The sequence below is a fragment of the Sinocyclocheilus rhinocerous genome, unplaced genomic scaffold, assembly GCF_001515625.1.
Source record: "Sinocyclocheilus rhinocerous isolate Xijiao unplaced genomic scaffold, SAMN03320098_v1.1 scaffold1029, whole genome shotgun sequence".
Taxonomy (NCBI): Eukaryota; Metazoa; Chordata; class Actinopteri; order Cypriniformes; family Cyprinidae; genus Sinocyclocheilus; species Sinocyclocheilus rhinocerous.
Window position 1 is genome coordinate 426,035 of NW_015664012.1, and position 19,086 is coordinate 445,120.

Consider the following 19,086-nt stretch of genomic DNA (forward strand, 5'->3'; position numbering starts at 1 on the left):
TATGTATTCGCTCTTTAGCAGCAGTTTTTTTACAGCAATATTTAAATGACACCCTGGTCATTCTTGGTGTACCCAAAATGGTCCCACACTATCGACAGGCATTTCTCTGGTGGAAATAAAGCTTCGCTGTTTGGTTCCTCTGTCACAGTTAATCTAATGCATGTATTAGCCTCCGTGCCTCTGATAAGCACGTCATTTTAAGCTGGTGCACCGCTAGTGTAACTTCGTTTCCATTTTGCACAAGCTGCAACAGTTCTGTTCCGTGTAACAGAAACACTCGGTTTAGCAGTACCTTTACGATTAATTAACCGTGACGTTTTAAAGCGCGGTTAATCGCGAAACCGGTTAATCACTGCATCCCTAAAACAAATGGTAGCATAATTCGATAGTAAAAAGTGCTACCTATCAGATTTTGCTTCCAGCATGATATTAATAAGGTGTGAGGCTTTATTAACATGTACACCTACCCCAACCCTAAACCTACCCCTTACAGTAGGATAAATACAGTGTTGGTAGCATAATCTGATAGGTAGCATTATTTGTCAGAACACCGGCATCACAGTATGGTAAGGGGCGTAACATTTCCGTCGCTTTTCAGAACGATGAGCTTTGTAAAAATTGTTTCAGAAAGGCGGGGCATAGAGGAGAAACCATAATGTACATTATGTGGAAAATAATGTGTTTTTTGAACCTTAAACCGCATAAACACATTTCATTACACCAAATAATGTTCTTTTTAGCAACATCATATGACCCCTTTAATACTTTACTGCTTAAATTAATGCTTAAGCAATGACACAATAAATTTATCAAAACCGAGCGAGTTACAAATGTTACAAAAGATTTCTGAAAAAAATTAAAATAAATCTATTCCACAAAAATATGAATCAGCAAATACAGCTCAAATTCACAGGAATTATGCTTGCCGCGATAGACGGTGCTGACGGTGATACCGGTGTTAAGACGTATTTTGTTGTTGCATCAAAGCCGAACTGCCGCTAATTCAAAAGTGAAAGTAAAATGTGCACGGCACTTTTAAGCCATTTAAAAGCGAAGGAAAGCGAGGAAAAGAGGGAACGCCCCGCCCCCGCGGTGATACCGGTATTACCGGTGTTGTCACACGTCGATTAACTGGTGGAAAAATTTCCTCACCGTCACAACCCTAACAGGAATACACTGATTTTTTAAAGATATTGATATTTAATATTCTAACATTTTTAAATTTAAAAAAAAATTATTATAATATGTAATAACTTCGCAATGTTACTGTTTTTACTGTATTATTGATCAAACATCAAAATAAGATTTATAACTGTGAACATAAGCATGTATAAGAGCATCTTACTTGTCGATCAGACTCTCCTCCAGCCTCATCCGCTTTACTGAGATAAAAACGGAGACGGTCCCCTTGCTTCTCATTAAGTTTCTCTACAATGTTGAGTGTGCGCTTGCATAAAGCCTGTCCCATTGGGTCAAAGAAGACCAGGATCAGATCACAGAGCTCACCTGGTGTAGACGGACAGAATCAGAATACAGTGACACTTATTAGGATCATAAACAGACATTTATAATAGTAAATTTAGACTTAAAAATCAACATTACAACAATGCCAACTCCGGAACATACAAAACACTTCAAGACAAACACACACCGAGCCACAGAATAGCTTGGTCCACATCAAAGGGGTACTTCATATCCCCATCCACCAGACCAGGAGTGTCAACAAAGGTCACCAAACTGAAACGTTTCTGTCGTGAAGTACAAATCTCAGTGCCGAGGTATTCTGACAGCCCTGAAATTGAGAGAAAGTTACGCTTTAGACACAGCTTCAATAAGCTTGTAGCTTTTTTTAAGTGCAATTCATCAACAAACCTTTAAACTCCTGCAGTGGTTTGAAATGGGGATAGAGATGGAGCGTTGCATTTCCCTAAAACCAAGACAACAGTTGTTATACAATAAGAAGTGAAAGACGTTTATATCAGTGATGCCAATTTCATACCCAAACTATGTCACACAAAACTTTAATGTGACATGCATGGGGTCATATTTACCGTGAGCGATTCCCTCTTTCGCCCACTTGTAACAAAGCTGAAGCCCTGTGTCTCTATAGCGACCCCTGTTCTTTGGATATGCTCCTCCACATACCTGCAAAGCAATAAACGCATGGGTTACTGTTTGAACTCCAACTGTTCTCACATTCTCAGTCTAGCACAAACAGCAATCTGAGTGCATGCTTGTAGTGTCCGTTTTCATGCCTGTATATTAGCATACCAATTGATAAAGCTGCTCTTTCCAGCTGAGTGGTTCCCCATTAACATCACAGTTATCTTTTTCCGGGGAGGCAGCAAGGTCACCCCAACAGTCTGAGCGATTGTTATTAGTCCTACAGGACAAAGGAAAGAGTCGTTAGACAAACTAGACTGGAAAGAAAGTGTCAGAGGGTGAGTAGGTTTCCGGTTCAGTGACAGAACATCATTTTTGTGTGAACGATCCTTTAACGTCACCCACTGAGTGACAATCACGGCAGAAGAAATCTTTATACAATTTAAACGTGATGCACTAAAAATAACTTTTTTTTTATACATACTTTTATTTCGTATCACTTGGAGTACACAGTAACAGATTAAACGGTAAATCTAATGATTGCACAGTTATGAAAGCAAACAAGTGAAATGCTTTTCGCACTCTGAAGTGAAACTTACTTCACATACCAACCGGCATTTTAGCTCACCGGCTACCGTTAGCACCTCCTAACCACGCCTAGAGACAAATCTAATGCCTTACTAAACCAAGTAAATCAATGAGAATGTAACTTAATCCTTTCTAAAGGGAGCTGTTTCTTACCGCTATCCGGATCGATGTACATCTGGTGGCAGTCCCGTAAGATGCGCTCGCCGCAGGACACACTGCCAGATATTGAGTCGGCATTTGCAGCACTCTTGCTTTTGATTTTCCCGGACATCGTGATGTAAAATTACGGGCTGTAATAAAGCAGCTTATGTTTTATTACCTACGAAGTAAAATCCACAGGTAAAATAGTTTGAAACCAATGAAATGAAACAGAAAATTAGTTACATCCCAAATGAAGTTCAAATCTCCCCGGTCTGTTGGTTAACGCTGGCCACGTCACCGATGTGCGCAAAGAGTTGTGGGAGTTGTTGTCTTTATTATAGCGTTCACTCGAGGTGGTTCTGATAATTAGGGCAGAAAAGCTGTTTCTTGTTTCCGCCTAGTTTATTTATAAACAACGTCGTCTGTAGAGCATTATATAACCATTAATGATTAATCATTTCGGAGTTATGCCCTTTGCACTCGTGAAAAGCGCCGTTAATTTATTTAAGATTTATTCGCGCTCTTGAACGATTCTAAAAATACTAAATTTGTTATCTAAAATTAACATATATATATATATATATATATATATAATGAAATATGTAAATGTTCCTTGTTTATTCTTGTTTAGTATTGTACCGTGTACTTTGTTTATAATGTATCATTTTTAACATAATATTAAAAAGTACAGAACTTCCTAACCAAATTTCAAAGATATATAAAAAAACAAAAAAACAGTAGTTTTCATTTACCCCGTACTTTAATGTAAAGAATTCAGGTTAATGTAATACACTTTAATGGTTTAGCATTCAAAGAAATACTTTGCTACACAATCAAAACACATTTACATGGCATGTCTGCTCTAACATGATCAGATCGATGTCTCTGTACATGCTGCTCAATGTTAGACTAAGAACATTTCTCATAGACATAATGCAAGAAACAACAAACATAAAAAAATTAATATCCCAATTACATCTTATAAGCTGTAATTGAAGTGTCTTAAGAATGTCAGTCAACTGTGGACATCTACTCTACAGCAACAAGCCTGCTGTTTGCTCTCACACACACACACACACACACACACACACACACACACACTTATGAGCAGATGTTCATCTGATGGGATTCCTCAGTGACTTGGTAAAGTAAAAGATGAATTCAACCAAAATGACTGAATTTGGAGGCATGAATCATCCTTTAAGCAAACTCTCTCACATACACGCATATTGCACATGATCCACTCTAAGCCCCACACACACAAACAGTAAAGTAATTTCACACGCACTACCTCGTTCACAAATACCTCGTTTTTTAAAAGTAAAAATTAATTGAATAAAAAGGTATTGGATCTTGGCACATTGATTATACTTTGTCCAAACCTCATGAATTGCACTTAATTTGGAGAATTTGAGGGCTTCTGTCAAAATCAAGAATTCTTTGAAACTGGATTTAAGTGGTTGATAATTTTAGCGGTTTCTTTCAAGTATGCCTTACACACAAGCACACCTCCAATTACATATAAAAGACACAAACACACACAAACCAATCACTCAAGACTCCCCCCACCCCTCTGAAAAACTGGTGTATTGGGATACAAGTGTGGGAAAAGGTGCTCACAATAGTAAATGTAGATCATAGATGGATATATATATATATAAAAGAAAGCATATCTCATGACGTTCTTGGAGAAGCTGCAAGCGGACAGAAAGTTAAAGCAAAGGCTAAAGGCTTCAGTTCCAGCCATTATCCTTAATCATGTGAGATAATTCAATAATAAACTTCCCCTCCTTATACTTCTGACTTAACTCAAATGCCTGCTCCTGTAGAGGAAAGGAGAAAGAGGGGGAAAAAATTGTTATCAGACTGCATGTTAATGAAATAAATAAAGCCAAATGTAGTGTGTCCTACTACATTTTTTATTAAAACAAAGCATGCTTACATATTTCCAGCCCAGTGTGGTGTGGCAATTCTCGCAGTAAATATCAGCCACAGCATGAAGACCGGTCAGCAGCAGCCTTTCTTCTGCTGGGCCACAACCCACATTCACCCTGAAATCACAAAATGACAGTTAAACCAACTATTTCTTCCATCACAATGTGATTCAAGCTCTGAGATTTTTTACTAGAAGTGATACTCACACAGAATTGAACAGGTAGGCACGGCCCTGACTGCCTTGAAACGACTGAAAATAGACAAGACACGTGAGTCTTTAATGCAAACAGCATCACAATTCATAAATATAACTCTCACCTTAGAAATTAGGTCATCATGGTTGGCCAGGTGTGCACGGCAGTGGACGCAGCTGTAGCGGCGGTGACAGGAGTCCAGATAGGCCTGGAAAGTTTTGGCCTTGGTCTGCTTCACCATGTCTTTGAAGACACACAAAAACAGTGTCAAGATCATATCTGCAAGGATAACAAATTGCTACAAAGCAGCTTTGACAGCCAAAACAGCTTCTGGCGGGATTGCCAAATGCGTAGTTAGAAAACATGGCATTGACATCATCAGCCAATAACATTGTGATTTTCAAAGCAGACTAAATGCTTTGAGATTTTATGCATGATGGACGTGACATTTACAGCAATCTTTTAAATGGTGTATTTGAAAAGCATTTTAATATTGCTGCAAATTTTGCACCCCGTTTCAGATATATAGCAGGAAAAAAGGAAACATCCACATGACCTACTTTGCTTGGCTGCCCACACTGTAGTTACCCCATATATGGCATGCCAGGCACGAGGGTAAACAGTGGTGAAAGGTATTAATAACTATGGCATGCTGTAATAAATACAGCTTTAGATATATTACTGGGTTATAAAATATTTGAAAAGTTAACCTACTAAATTTCCGCAGACACACTCACGATTCTAGTTTTTGTTCTTATGGACTACAACGTTCCAGCACGGCCCACAATGCAGCTGGAAAATCGTGAACGAATCGTTCATATGAGTCGGGTGCTTTCAACGATTCAGATGAACAGGGTTTGACTGATGGGGCAAAATTAAAATACACAATTAGCAGAATAGTAAATCAAATTTTATTTATCTAGTTTATTTCACTATGTTAATTTTATCAAAGAACTTTCAGACAAACTTTTTCGGCCAAGATATGCAAATTACTTTTAGTATTATTTAAATGTAAAATTAAATTATACTTAGGTTTTTGAATTACCTTTTTTTATATTTACTTTTTTATAGTTTATGTAGGCCAAATACATGAATAAATAAATTACAAACGAAATGTCAGGTTGTCAGGAACCAGTGCAATAACGTCACAGCTCAAATTTACCGCCGAATCGTTTTTGAAATGAACTGTTCGAAAGAACCGATTCGCGGAATTTGTTCATTTCCCCCTTCACGACTAGAATATTGCACTGACGAACGCGGCTATTTGCACGTATATGCCAGTCGCCTAAATGAACGTTTCGACTTAACACCCTCTACATATACAAGTAACAATTGCACCATAGTGTACAAGCTCTAAAGCCAAGAGTAGAGCCGTTTCTCATTAGAACTGCTTCTAGCCTCCTCGCCCCATTTGACATGCTAATAATGAAACTGGTCTCACCTAAATATGAACGATTTCTTCAAGACAAACGCTGGTCGCAATATTGTCGCCAGAAGAGAAGCGTGCTCAACTCAACGGCATGAAGCCTGAGCATTCACTAATCAAGCGCACTCAACCAAACGAACGAGCGGCAAGCTTCTGCGCTTTTTCTACAGTTCCCTCCTTTGTGTCCCTCCCGTCGACCTGCTCTAATGCGCAAACCGTGTGATGTCAACCGAAAGCATCACACATTCCTAAATTCACGCAAGCCGCCGTGCTCAATATGTCGCGACCGAATATAATCCGTAGATTTGTTTACTGTATTTTCTGAGGAAGTTTCTTATACGTCATGTGGCGCAAAACAAACAGTAACTGACCAATCAGAATCCAGACAGAGACGTCTGGAATATAGGTCAGCCAATCAGAGGCGCTCTTCCCGTGCGTTTGACAGTCTATGGTTTGAAGTCACCTGAACTTTACAGTTGCGTTAAAACGTTTCAGCGAGCAAAAAAAAAACCCTCTCGTTCTGGTTATCTTCGTCTTATCGCTTCTTTAGAAGTGACGTTGATGTTTTGTGTCTTCTGGTTGTTTGCATGACAATTAAGTCATGCAGACGATTTTAAAATAATTAACTATATAATGAAAGCCGCCGTAGTTCTGTACGGCATTAAATATTTAACTGAAAGATCATGTATTTTTCTATCTAAAGAAGATTTTCAAAAGGACAGGGCAATTCAGGCTTTGATCCCCTGTTGGGTACAGCTGATGGACTTTGCACGGCCTCTCAAAGAAGTTGGATAGTGTTTGTTTGCAAACATAGGTAGGGAGGCGCTAAACTGACACCGACTGACTGAAAACCACAATAAACAATAAACATGGTGGGATAATAATGTAGCGAGCGAAGAAAGCAGTCCACTTAGAATATATGAGTTCCATTTATTTTTTATGTGTTTTCATACTTATGAAATGTCCCATGAAGAATGCCATAAACCGTTTCATGTAAATACTGCCAGTGCTGATAAGCTAATAATGGCATTGATATAAACTTGGCTGTATGTTTAAAGGCAAACAGCATTTGTACAGTCTGTGTGTGTTTGACTAGACAAGAGTGAAGCACATTGTGTATTTGTGTTTGATCACGTGTCTTGTGTGCGTCTTCTAATATCGTTTGATAACAGTGTGGGATAATCAGTCATGACTCCTGTTGCTCCTGCAGCAAACGCAGCCTCAATATCCTGTTCCTCATTACACACAAAGAGATGAATCTAAAGAGAGAGAGGAAGAACATTTCTTTTTCATGATTTTGAAGCATGTATGTACACACACAACCTGAGACCAGTTTCTCACTGAAAATTCAAGTTACTCAATATGCTGTTTCGTAAAGGAAGTTCACTCAAAAATGAAAATATGTTGAACATTTACTCACTCTCAGGCCATCCAAGATGTAGATGTAGTTTGTTTGTTCATCGGAACAGATTTGGAGAAATTTAGCATTACATCACTTCCTCACCAATGAATCCTCTGCAGTGAATGGGTGCCGTCAGAGTCCAAACAGCTGATAAAAACATCACAATAATCCACACGATTCCAGTCCATCATTTAAAGTTTTGTGAATTGAAAAGTTGCGTGTTTATAAGAAACAAATCCATCAATAAGGTGTTTACTTAGTCTCTGGCCAAAATACAAGTCCATAGTCCATAACAATGTTTCCTCCAGTGAAAATATCCATCCCCTGTTGTCCTCTCACATCAAAATCCACTAACATATTTGTTTAGTTTTTTGTAAACGGTGCTTGATCTGTGTTTATTTCTCTCCTGATTTAGAACAGATGAGTTTTTCACTGGAGAAAGCAATATTATGGATAGATTATGGATATGGAAGACTCAAAGTTTAGCTAGAAGCAACGTCTTGAAGTTAAAAACGTCTAAATGATGGATTTGTTTCTTACAAACCCACAGCTTTTTGGTTCACAAGATGTTAATTGATGGACTGGAGTCGTGTGGATTGCTTGTGGATTATTGTGATGTTTTTATCAGCTATTTGGACGCTCATTCTGACGGCACCCATTCACTGCAGACGATCCATTGGTGAGTAAGTGATGTACTGCTGATTTCTCCAATTTTGTTCGGATGAAAAATAAAAAGTAATTTTGGATGACCTGAGGGTGAGTAAATTTTCAGCAAATTTAATTTTTGGGTGAACTATTCCTTTAATAACACAAAAAAACATGATATAGCATGGCCACACACCTGAATTCCTCTGTCTCTGAGGTGCTTGAACATCCCTTTTCTCAATGTTAGTCTGACAGAGAAACATTTAAAACACAAAAAACCATTTCAATCAAAGGATAAAAGGTTAATTAAAAGGATAGTCTGATACTACTACTAAGATAAGTTACCTTTCTATTAAGAAGATGACCAGTCTGCTTCTCAGAATCCACATTTCAGGTATGTATTCTCTGTAGGAAAGAGATTAGTGAAAATGCATCTGTGTGATTACCATGCACAGAACATAGTATGGAAATATTTGGTGTATACAGACCTGTTAATGATTTGTGGCAAGTAGAACTGCAGGAAACTCTCTCCGAGGGGAACGAATGGCAGAAGACCAGTGTAGTAGAGCAGGAGCAGCTTTAAAGCCCGCTTTACAGTGAACATGTAGGGCATGGAGGAGTTCTGCCATTGACAACAAAGGAGACAGAACTAAAGATGTAAGAAAGAGGAAAGTATGTGGGTGATTTATTATTGAAACAAAACAGGTAGAGTGGGACATAAATGCACACGCACTGTTTTGCGACAATTTTCCATGATGGTGGAGTCAACAGAGGCCCAAACTGACATGGCCTCTCTGTTGTATTTCTTCACAAGATCAGAAATCTGAAAAAGATAGTGCATAAAATCATATCAACATTATTGAGGATAAAAGAACAAAGAGGGAGGCTTAGTAAATTGATGTAGGTAAATATGGTTTCATCATTGGGTATGATGATTGCTCTCTTGCCTTCTCAATCAGCATGCTGTTATTTTCTTTCACTTCAATGTTTACAGCTATGTGTGGAAATTTGTGGAAAACATCCTCTAATAATGCAATGTTTCTATCTGACCCAGTGCTGAAGTGGCCTGCAAAGAGAATTAAAACATGTATAATCATTATGCATTAATAAAGAGGTTAATATGTGTTTGCAATTTTACTGGTAAAACCACACACCTGTCTTAAACGTCACCTCAAGTATTTCTCTATAAGGTGGCAACTCCTGAAAAAAAAAACATTATTAACCAAAACCTGTAGTTTATAAACATTAGCATTCAAAAGTTTTTGGTCTGTAAGATTTTTAAATGTTTTTGAAAGAAGTCTCTTATGTTCAGCAAGGCTGCATTTATTTGACCAAAATACTGTGAAACAATAATATTGTTAGATGTTATTACTATTTTAAATAACTGTTTTATTTGATTATATTTTAAAATGTAATGTATTCCTGTGATGGCAAAGCTGTATTTTCAGCATCATTACTCCAGTCTTCAGTGTCACATGATTCTTCAGAAATCACTCTAATATGCTGACTTGCTGCTCAAGAAACATTTTTTTGTGAAAACCATGATTCATTGTTTTCTTTAATGAATAGTAAGTTCAAAAGAACAACATTTATGTGAAATAGAAAACTTTTGTAATGCATTCTCGCTGAATAAAAGTATTATTTAAAATAAATAAATCTGACCCCAAAGTTTTGTGTAGGTCCACATGGAAAGTGCGAATTGAGAATTGTTGGTAATAGAGCAGGCAGAGCTGCACAGTGTATCAGGAGAAAAAGTTAACCTTGACCCCTGACCTCCAGGTTTAAGGAGGAAATGTTGACATCTTGCCCAGTCTGCCGCAGGAGGTTCTCATCATGTGACACAACCACGTGACCATCTTTAGTCAAGTGACAGTCAATCTCCAGCATCTCTGTGCCCACTTCAACAGCACTAAAAAGGAAAATAGACATTTCGGACATCGCTACTTTCATGAATGCGGCAAGAACAGTTAGGGTTATGCCGAGTTCACACTGCATGATTTTCAAACTCGTCGGATCGCCGTTGTTTTCACACTGCCTGACTATCTGGGGTAGCATTCAGTTGCTGCTGTGTTCACATTGCACGATGGATCGGCGACAGGGGGTTTCACACTGCATGACTTCACAATAGGAAGAATCGCCGACCGCTCTATGTTTCACAACAAAACACACGCGAGAAGGGATAAGGAAATAACGCGAGAACCCGCGTGCGTCAGACCGGAGTTCTCGGAATCTAAAGAGAGAGAGGAAGAACATTTCTTTTTCATGATTTTGAAGCATGTATGTACACACACAACCTGAGACCAGTTTCTCACTGAAAATTCAAGTTACTCAATATGCTGTTTCGTAAAGGAAGTTCACTCAAAAATGAAAATATGTTGAACATTTACTCACTCTCAGGCCATCCAAGATGTAGATGTAGTTTGTTTGTTCATCGGAACAGATTTGGAGAAATTTAGCATTACATCACTTCCTCACCAATGAATCCTCTGCAGTGAATGGGTGCCGTCAGAGTCCAAACAGCTGATAAAAACATCACAATAATCCACACGATTCCAGTCCATCATTTAAAGTTTTGTGAATTGAAAAGTTGCGTGTTTATAAGAAACAAATCCATCAATAAGGTGTTTACTTAGTCTCTGGCCAAAATACAAGTCCATAGTCCATAACAATGTTTCCTCCAGTGAAAATATCCATCCCCTGTTGTCCTCTCACATCAAAATCCACTAACATATTTGTTTAGTTTTTTGTAAACGGTGCTTGATCTGTGTTTATTTCTCTCCTGATTTAGAACAGATGAGTTTTTCACTGGAGAAAGCAATATTATGGATAGATTATGGATATGGAAGACTCAAAGTTTAGCTAGAAGCAACGTCTTGAAGTTAAAAACGTCTAAATGATGGATTTGTTTCTTACAAACCCACAGCTTTTTGGTTCCCAAGATGTTAATTGATGGACTGGAGTCGTGTGGATTGCTTGTGGATTATTGTGATGTTTTTATCAGCTATTTGGACGCTCATTCTGACGGCACCCATTCACTGCAGACGATCCATTGGTGAGTAAGTGATGTACTGCTGATTTCTCCAATTTTGTTCGGATGAAAAATAAAAAGTAATTTTGGATGACCTGAGGGTGAGTAAATTTTCAGCAAATTTAATTTTTGGGTGAACTATTCCTTTAATAACACAAAAAAACATGATATAGCATGGCCACACACCTGAATTCCTCTGTCTCTGAGGTGCTTGAACATCCCTTTTCTCAATGTTAGTCTGACAGAGAAACATTTAAAACACAAAAAACCATTTCAATCAAAGGATAAAAGGTTAATTAAAAGGATAGTCTGATACTACTACTAAGATAAGTTACCTTTCTATTAAGAAGATGACCAGTCTGCTTCTCAGAATCCACATTTCAGGTATGTATTCTCTGTAGGAAAGAGATTAGTGAAAATGCATCTGTGTGATTACCATGCACAGAACATAGTATGGAAATATTTGGTGTATACAGACCTGTTAATGATTTGTGGCAAGTAGAACTGCAGGAAACTCTCTCCGAGGGGAACGAATGGCAGAAGACCAGTGTAGTAGAGCAGGAGCAGCTTTAAAGCCCGCTTTACAGTGAACATGTAGGGCATGGAGGAGTTCTGCCATTGACAACAAAGGAGACAGAACTAAAGATGTAAGAAAGAGGAAAGTATGTGGGTGATTTATTATTGAAACAAAACAGGTAGAGTGGGACATAAATGCACACGCACTGTTTTGCGACAATTTTCCATGATGGTGGAGTCAACAGAGGCCCAAACTGACATGGCCTCTCTGTTGTATTTCTTCACAAGATCAGAAATCTGAAAAAGATAGTGCATAAAATCATATCAACATTATTGAGGATAAAAGAACAAAGAGGGAGGCTTAGTAAATTGATGTAGGTAAATATGGTTTCATCATTGGGTATGATGATTGCTCTCTTGCCTTCTCAATCAGCATGCTGTTATTTTCTTTCACTTCAATGTTTACAGCTATGTGTGGAAATTTGTGGAAAACATCCTCTAATAATGCAATGTTTCTATCTGACCCAGTGCTGAAGTGGCCTGCAAAGAGAATTAAAACATGTATAATCATTATGCATTAATAAAGAGGTTAATATGTGTTTGCAATTTTACTGGTAAAACCACACACCTGTCTTAAACGTCACCTCAAGTATTTCTCTATAAGGTGGCAACTCCTGAAAAAAAAAACATTATTAACCAAAACCTGTAGTTTATAAACATTAGCATTCAAAAGTTTTTGGTCTGTAAGATTTTTAAATGTTTTTGAAAGAAGTCTCTTATGTTCAGCAAGGCTGCATTTATTTGACCAAAATACTGTGAAACAATAATATTGTTAGATGTTATTACTATTTTAAATAACTGTTTTATTTGATTATATTTTAAAATGTAATGTATTCCTGTGATGGCAAAGCTGAATTTTCAGCATCATTACTCCAGTCTTCAGTGTCACATGATTCTTCAGAAATCACTCTAATATGCTGACTTGCTGCTCAAGAAACATTTTTTTGTGAAAACCATGATTCATTGTTTTCTTTAATGAATAGTAAGTTCAAAAGAACAACATTTATGTGAAATAGAAAACTTTTGTAATGCATTCTCGCTGAATAAAAGTATTATTTAAAATAAATAAATCTGACCCCAAAGTTTTGTGTAGGTCCACATGGAAAGTGCGAATTGAGAATTGTTGGTAATAGAGCAGGCAGAGCTGCACAGTGTATCAGGAGAAAAAGTTAACCTTGACCCCTGACCTCCAGGTTTAAGGAGGAAATGTTGACATCTTGCCCAGTCTGCCGCAGGAGGTTCTCATCATGTGACACAACCACGTGACCATCTTTAGTCAAGTGACAGTCAATCTCCAGCATCTCTGTGCCCACTTCAACAGCACTAAAAAGGAAAATAGACATTTCGGACATCGCTACTTTCATGAATGCGGCAAGAACAGTTAGGGTTATGCCGAGTTCACACTGCATGATTTTCAAACTCGTCGGATCGCCGTTGTTTTCACACTGCCTGACTATCTGGGGTAGCATTCAGTTGCTGCTGTGTTCACATTGCACGATGGATCGGCGACAGGGGGGTTCACACTGCATGACTTCACAATAGGATTTGATAATTCACACTGTGTGATTGTCACTCACGTGAACGAGCACCGATTTGCCTCCGATTTCGGGCATTTGTCGCGATTTCGCAAAACCTGTCGGCGAGTGAAAAATCGGGCTAAAATCGTGCAGTGTGAACTCGGCATTAATGTTTTCAGTGAATAAATGTCATGTGGTTTCTCATGTATTACTGTAAATGACTTGAAATATAATGAATGAGTGGTATAAACTAGGGATGTAACGATTAACCGCGAGCCGGTTGAAAATCGATTCAAATATCACGATTCAAATCGGTTGAGATGCTGAACAAATCGCGATTCATTTAGGGGTAGGAGTTTATATGAATGTATGTCTGAGGGGAACTTACTGTCTTTAGAAAAGTTTAGATGGTATTTTTTCTTTTCATCTTGCCTCTAAAGAGCAGTAATATGCAAGTGCTATATTAGTATATTATTATAGTGTTATATTTCAATTTCACAAAGAAATGTGCAGCATTTTGTCCAAGCAATAATAAAAGGACACATTTAATTTATAATTTGTCTTAAATCTCATTTTGTAAAAAAAAAAATAATAATCGTGAATCGAATCGAATCATGAGTTGAGTGAATCGTTACATCCCTAGTATAAACCATTTTAATTATCATTTTATGTGTTTTTTTTTTTTTGCCACAGTCCTCATTCACTCATTCAGAGTGGCCTAAGTATATTCTTCAAATATTCACCTTTTGTGTTATAAAATTATTCAAATTGAATTAACAACATCAGGGTGAGTATGATAATCTTTGGGAGACCTATTCCCCTAAAACGAATGTGTAAATAAAATTGTGATTAGATGGACTGACCAGTCATATAAATATAGGGTAGGAACTTAAAAGGAGCTGATACTGATCTACTGTTCAGTCTGAAAGACATAGGCTCTGCAGAACTGATCTGAGACCAGACTCACTGTGTAAAGGCCCCCATAGTGTTCTCAATCCTTTCACCACAGCCTGAGGACAGAAAGCAGGAGGTCAGAAAATGTGGACCGACTCTCATAGACACCCAAACATAAAAATTCCTCAAACAGGTAATCATTCACTCAGTCACATATTAACTAGCTTTATATACAAACCCCATGACGAAAACATTCACACATGCTGTCATAAACACTCAATTATCTAATGCTGTTCATTGACAGTTTTATGGAATATTCACAAGATTTCCCAATATTTATCAACAGATTACAGGAATATGCATTTAATTTAATAAAATAATCTATTGTAAATCAGAAGGTTTATATAACTTTCAATGCAGTATGATAAGGTCCTCTATAACTTAAAAAGACTTTTGCTGTGATGATTTAATTATGATTTAATATTCTTCTACAGCATCATTACAACTGATTAGGTTTAATGTGACTTGTATTTTTTTATTTTTTTAAAGGGAAGAATCTCAAGCCCAAGACATGAGCTGGTTATTGACTCAGATCAGATAAGATACTGTACCTCCCCTGTGAGAGATGTGGGTGCAGTAGAAGGCTGTCTGCTTCTTCTTGTGCAGAATATGAGGGTTCTTCAGAAAGTACAGTGAAGCGAGAGCGTAGCCCCCTACTGCTGGGAGAAGGTAGTACAGGTAGCTTGCCATAATTCCCTATATAAAGGGCTTTGAGAGTAGCAGGTGAAGGCAAAAATTGAAACCCGGTCTTTGAAGAAAAGATTGGATTTTAATATTATGTAATATTTTCAAATTTAACATAAAAAGTGTAACATTATACAATAATAACATTAAATAAATTGTGAAACGTATTATATATATACATATCAAAGGAAAAGTGTATCAAAAATATGTATTTTGATTTTTAATATTATGTAATATTTCTGTTAATTTAACATTCAAATTTCAATATTGTACAGTAATGACATTTAATTAATTGTAAAAAGTATTACATATACATATAATCTATCCATATACACACAAATAAAATAAAAATAAAACATCACTTAAAATATTGGAGTATGTTTTACAAAATTGTTTAATGCAATGTGTTCCTTGATGTTTCTTCATTTGTATTTTTGTGAGAAAAAAAATTAAATAAATAAAATTGTGGGTATATATGAGAAATCTAATAATAACAAACACCAAAAACATAACAACTTACCAGTACTTCTATTTGTTTCTTCAACTTCTTATTTGAGATATCCTGGAGTATCTGATCCAGATTCAGATCCAAGTAGTACCAGCACAGCAACTTCGCCAAGCACCTGTCTTCAGTGCTGATGTCGATATGATTTTCCTTATCTTTTCTTTGCCTTGTGTCTCTCACTGCTCCAGTTTACTACAGGTTCTCTCAGCCACTCCCTTTTCTTCCCTCACTTTGGCTATCACATTACTTAGCAAGAAATGTTGCCTAATGAGCAAAGCATAACGAGACAGCAATGTAAAGCTTCCTCCTTTTGCTTGATTCCTTCTCATATCAATGCAGCCACACAAGAGAAAGAAAGACCTAAACAATGAAACCTTTCTCTCTAGGTGTGCGTTCTCAGTTATCAGTCACTCATTGGAAGTTGCACTCTTTGTAACTCCAAATTCCCCCCTCCTTTTTTTGTGACTGTCAATGGGGTATGAATGTTTTGGAATGCAGTTTGCTGAATACATGTGACAAACACAGGTTTGTGCTGTCTGTGAGTTTTCTGAGGCCTTCCAGCACGTATCATTCTGCTTCACTTTACTTGTACTTAATTACTTAAAAGACTAATAGTGAACATATACAATATATATTCTCACTAGTGCAAATTAGGCGAGATATGTAGGGAGAACCAACAGGATTGGACAGACAGCACACGGGGCTTTTGTTGTTTGCGTCATTGCAACAGTTGGTAGCAGGTAGCGGAGGACACGAGTTGATGTTTGGCCAGTATTCGTGTTTTCACACATTTCAGTGCTTAACAAAGGCTTACGGTGGGATAAATGCAAACCCACAGTAATGCACACACAACAAATGTACACACCGTTAGTTCTGCCTGTCAGCAGAACATTTTTGTTTTCTATTATTCTGGTTTTGTATAGAATTGCCGAGAGACTTAGTGAACAAACAAAGGGAGGCAGAGACAGATGGGAAGTGAGGCTGAGAGAGATACTAATAATCCATACCTAATTTGTGCAGTCGCGGCAAACTGGTCTCATCAAACGCATTGATACACCTCAGTTTCATGTAACAAAAATTGCAGTGGATCAGTGTATTAGATCACATTTTAGTCACTTCAGTTTTGCGTTTGAACGAATCGTATTAAACAAGTTTGCACCCACACCCACAACCTAAAGAGCTCGATCTGTCTTCACGAGCAGAATGCCTCACAGCAGAATTCTCAACCCATGCTGAAACATGTTGGCGAAGCAGAGTCGTCGTCCAACTGGACAGGCAACTTGGCTGATTTAAGAGGAGAAAAGGTAAACGAGTTCCCAGAAAGCAAGGAGTGGAATTTGGAGGAAAATATTAGTCCGTTCATTAGCCATGTTCATTAATAATTAATAATGCTTTCCTTTTCCATGGATATGGAAAATTATGTAGATTTTGATTGCCACAATGCCACTCCCTTCACACAAAACAAGATAACAACTCCCATCTTCAAAAACTGGCAATGTTACTGTTAATGTTATAGCAACTGTGTATTGTGAAATTGGCACAAGCCCTCGAGCTACTCACTAGATGGAAGCAAGGCCATAATGATCTATCATACATATTATTAATACACTTTAATTAAGAGAAAAGATGATTTGTATTTGAGTGCCAATTCAAAAAAATAAAGCGCAAATAAAAATCAAATGACTTTTATCATAAGGGCACAAGCAGAGCAGTTGATTTAAATTCGTCATGTGCACAATTAGGTTTTAAACAAAACATAAAATCTAAAATACCTGTAATGCATTTTATTCAAGGAGAACATATGATTTTTTTTAAAGAACATTTGAAAACGAAAACTTCCAATATGTCAGTTATTCTCAATGTCAATATGATATGATCATATCAATGAAACTGATATGATTGTTGATGGTAAATGGTATGATTATATGATTACTAAAAAAAAAATTTGGTGTACACGTATTAATTGTTTATTTCTTATTTTCTTTCCCTTTAATTTAGTAAAAATCAGTCAAGTAGAATAAAAAGAGGTTCTTTATTAAAAAAAAAAAAAAAAAAGGATAAAAAAAAACCACACAAACGAGACAAAGACTTACAGTATCAGGAATTTTATTTCATATATGTATATAATTCTGTTTTTGTTAATAGTTTAATTTATTATACCCATAAGCATATACATAGACTATAACCATCCATAGCTCATTTCTCTTGACAATCTACCCATATCGTTTAATCATCTTTTAAAATAATTCCTTATAAGATTTAGAGAAAAAATAGACTTCAGAAAGAGAGAACAGCCAATTATTTTTCACACCCAAAGCGAACAAAACAAAAGAAATGCAAAACATACTTTAAAAAAGGACAAAAGTTTTAAAATCCCTTTTCAGTTTTTAAAATAAAAAAAGACCTCACCAATATAACACCAGCAATAATCATAATAACAGCCATTAAAAGGACATTATGATATCTGCCTCCTTTGCAGGCTTTTGAAATCATATACTGTATGCGGGCAGATTTATACGTGAGAAATACATCCTTAAATGTGTGTGTGTGTGTGTAAGACTGTTGACAGTCCCCATGGTCCCATTCACAATAAGCATGTCATTGCCATTGACAATACAGTAATATAAATAATATTTTTCTTGGTAATGACTTGTTTCCCTCGGATCACAGAGCGGGATGATCTCCCCTCCTCATGAGGAAGCAGAGAAGAGCAGCTTCTGGTTGGAAAGGACAGATGTACAGACATAGAAATGGGACATGACCAACCGTCATTGTCTGTTACACCTCACCCTAACAAGTGGGGGATTAAGAAAAAAAGATGAAGACTAAAGCTTATAATGAAAACAAGGAAACTTTTGTCACAGGAATAGATAAAATTGCACTAAAAACTGAAACGAAAGACACAAAGTGCAGGTGCACCGATTGAGAAATGTTACGTGATTGACGTGCGGAGTGTATTTCCTCTGCAGTTGAGGCTCGTCTCAATGGGGTTTTACACAGGATTTATTAATTCATGCAAATCACACCCTGTATTTATGCAAAACAGCTACACACTGTGCCATTTTAACTCTTCCCACTTGAACATGCTTTCCTCATCCATGATTGGCCAAAAGCAATGATGGTTTCTTTAGAAACAGCATTGAAAGATGGCGACATTTCACTAAAAACATATAATAAAGGCAGGTTGTTACCTCTAAGATGCAATGCATGCAGAATAAGTCCATTCGAAACTAGATAAAAAAGGTGAGCCAATCACAGGCAGGAGAGGCATGAGGTCAGCAAGCCCTGTGGAAAAGCCCTTTGAAAAGTTCTGACATCACAGGGAGGGAATGAGAAAAAATGTGCTATGGCTCTGAAAGTGTTAAGCTTAGCTATGACTCCTCAATCA

At 37.1% G+C, this 19,086-nt stretch overlaps 3 protein-coding genes across 8 annotated transcripts in view; all 3 read right to left on the reverse strand.

The window, feature by feature from the left end:
• Positions 1 to 3,207, reverse strand: part of LOC107729165 (sarcalumenin-like) — a 6,457-nt gene extending 3,250 nt beyond the window's left edge. Inside the window, exons 1-7 of the mRNA XM_016539562.1 lie at positions 3,076 to 3,207; positions 2,845 to 2,981; positions 2,272 to 2,383; positions 2,052 to 2,145; positions 1,873 to 1,927; positions 1,652 to 1,792; positions 1,346 to 1,506 (exon numbers count right to left, since the gene is read on the reverse strand). Of these exons, the coding sequence (XP_016395048.1) occupies positions 1,346 to 1,506; positions 1,652 to 1,792; positions 1,873 to 1,927; positions 2,052 to 2,145; positions 2,272 to 2,383; positions 2,845 to 2,962 (681 nt within the window). The 5' untranslated portion in view covers positions 2,963 to 2,981; positions 3,076 to 3,207. The remainder of the gene's footprint in view (positions 1 to 1,345; positions 1,507 to 1,651; positions 1,793 to 1,872; positions 1,928 to 2,051; positions 2,146 to 2,271; positions 2,384 to 2,844; positions 2,982 to 3,075) is intronic.
• Positions 3,208 to 3,588: 381 nt separating this feature from the next.
• Positions 3,589 to 6,883, reverse strand: LOC107729176 (protein yippee-like 3). 2 transcript variants are annotated; one of them, XM_016539580.1, is made up of 5 exons: positions 6,403 to 6,883; positions 5,086 to 5,204; positions 4,974 to 5,017; positions 4,775 to 4,883; positions 3,589 to 4,655 (listed from the first exon to the last, which is right to left on the reverse strand). In XM_016539580.1, exons 2-5 carry the CDS (start codon positions 5,200 to 5,202, stop codon positions 4,566 to 4,568), a joined length of 360 nt encoding a protein of 119 aa, XP_016395066.1. In that variant the 5' UTR covers positions 5,203 to 5,204; positions 6,403 to 6,883; the 3' UTR covers positions 3,589 to 4,565. The 2 variants fall into 2 exon arrangements, with proteins under 2 accessions (XP_016395066.1, XP_016395067.1); XM_016539581.1 differs by lacking the exon at positions 6,403 to 6,883 and adding an exon at positions 5,522 to 5,586.
• Positions 6,884 to 7,297: 414 nt separating this feature from the next.
• On the reverse strand, positions 7,298 to 16,085 carry LOC107729175 (glycerophosphodiester phosphodiesterase domain-containing protein 1-like). Of its 5 annotated transcripts, none has more exons than XM_016539576.1 (11): positions 15,714 to 16,085; positions 15,061 to 15,217; positions 14,523 to 14,565; positions 13,226 to 13,361; positions 12,607 to 12,652; positions 12,400 to 12,518; positions 12,186 to 12,275; positions 11,941 to 12,101; positions 11,798 to 11,857; positions 11,649 to 11,700; positions 7,298 to 7,646 (listed from the first exon to the last, which is right to left on the reverse strand). In XM_016539576.1, the coding sequence occupies exons 2-11, from the start codon at positions 15,197 to 15,199 to the stop codon at positions 7,518 to 7,520; spliced, it is 975 nt and encodes a 324-aa protein (XP_016395062.1). In that variant the 5' UTR covers positions 15,200 to 15,217; positions 15,714 to 16,085; the 3' UTR covers positions 7,298 to 7,517. The 5 variants fall into 5 exon arrangements, with proteins under 5 accessions (XP_016395062.1, XP_016395063.1, XP_016395060.1 ...); XM_016539577.1 differs by having other exon boundaries at positions 11,941 to 12,074; positions 15,061 to 15,257; XM_016539574.1 differs by having other exon boundaries at positions 15,061 to 15,257.
• Positions 16,086 to 19,086: the final 3,001 nt, after the last annotated feature.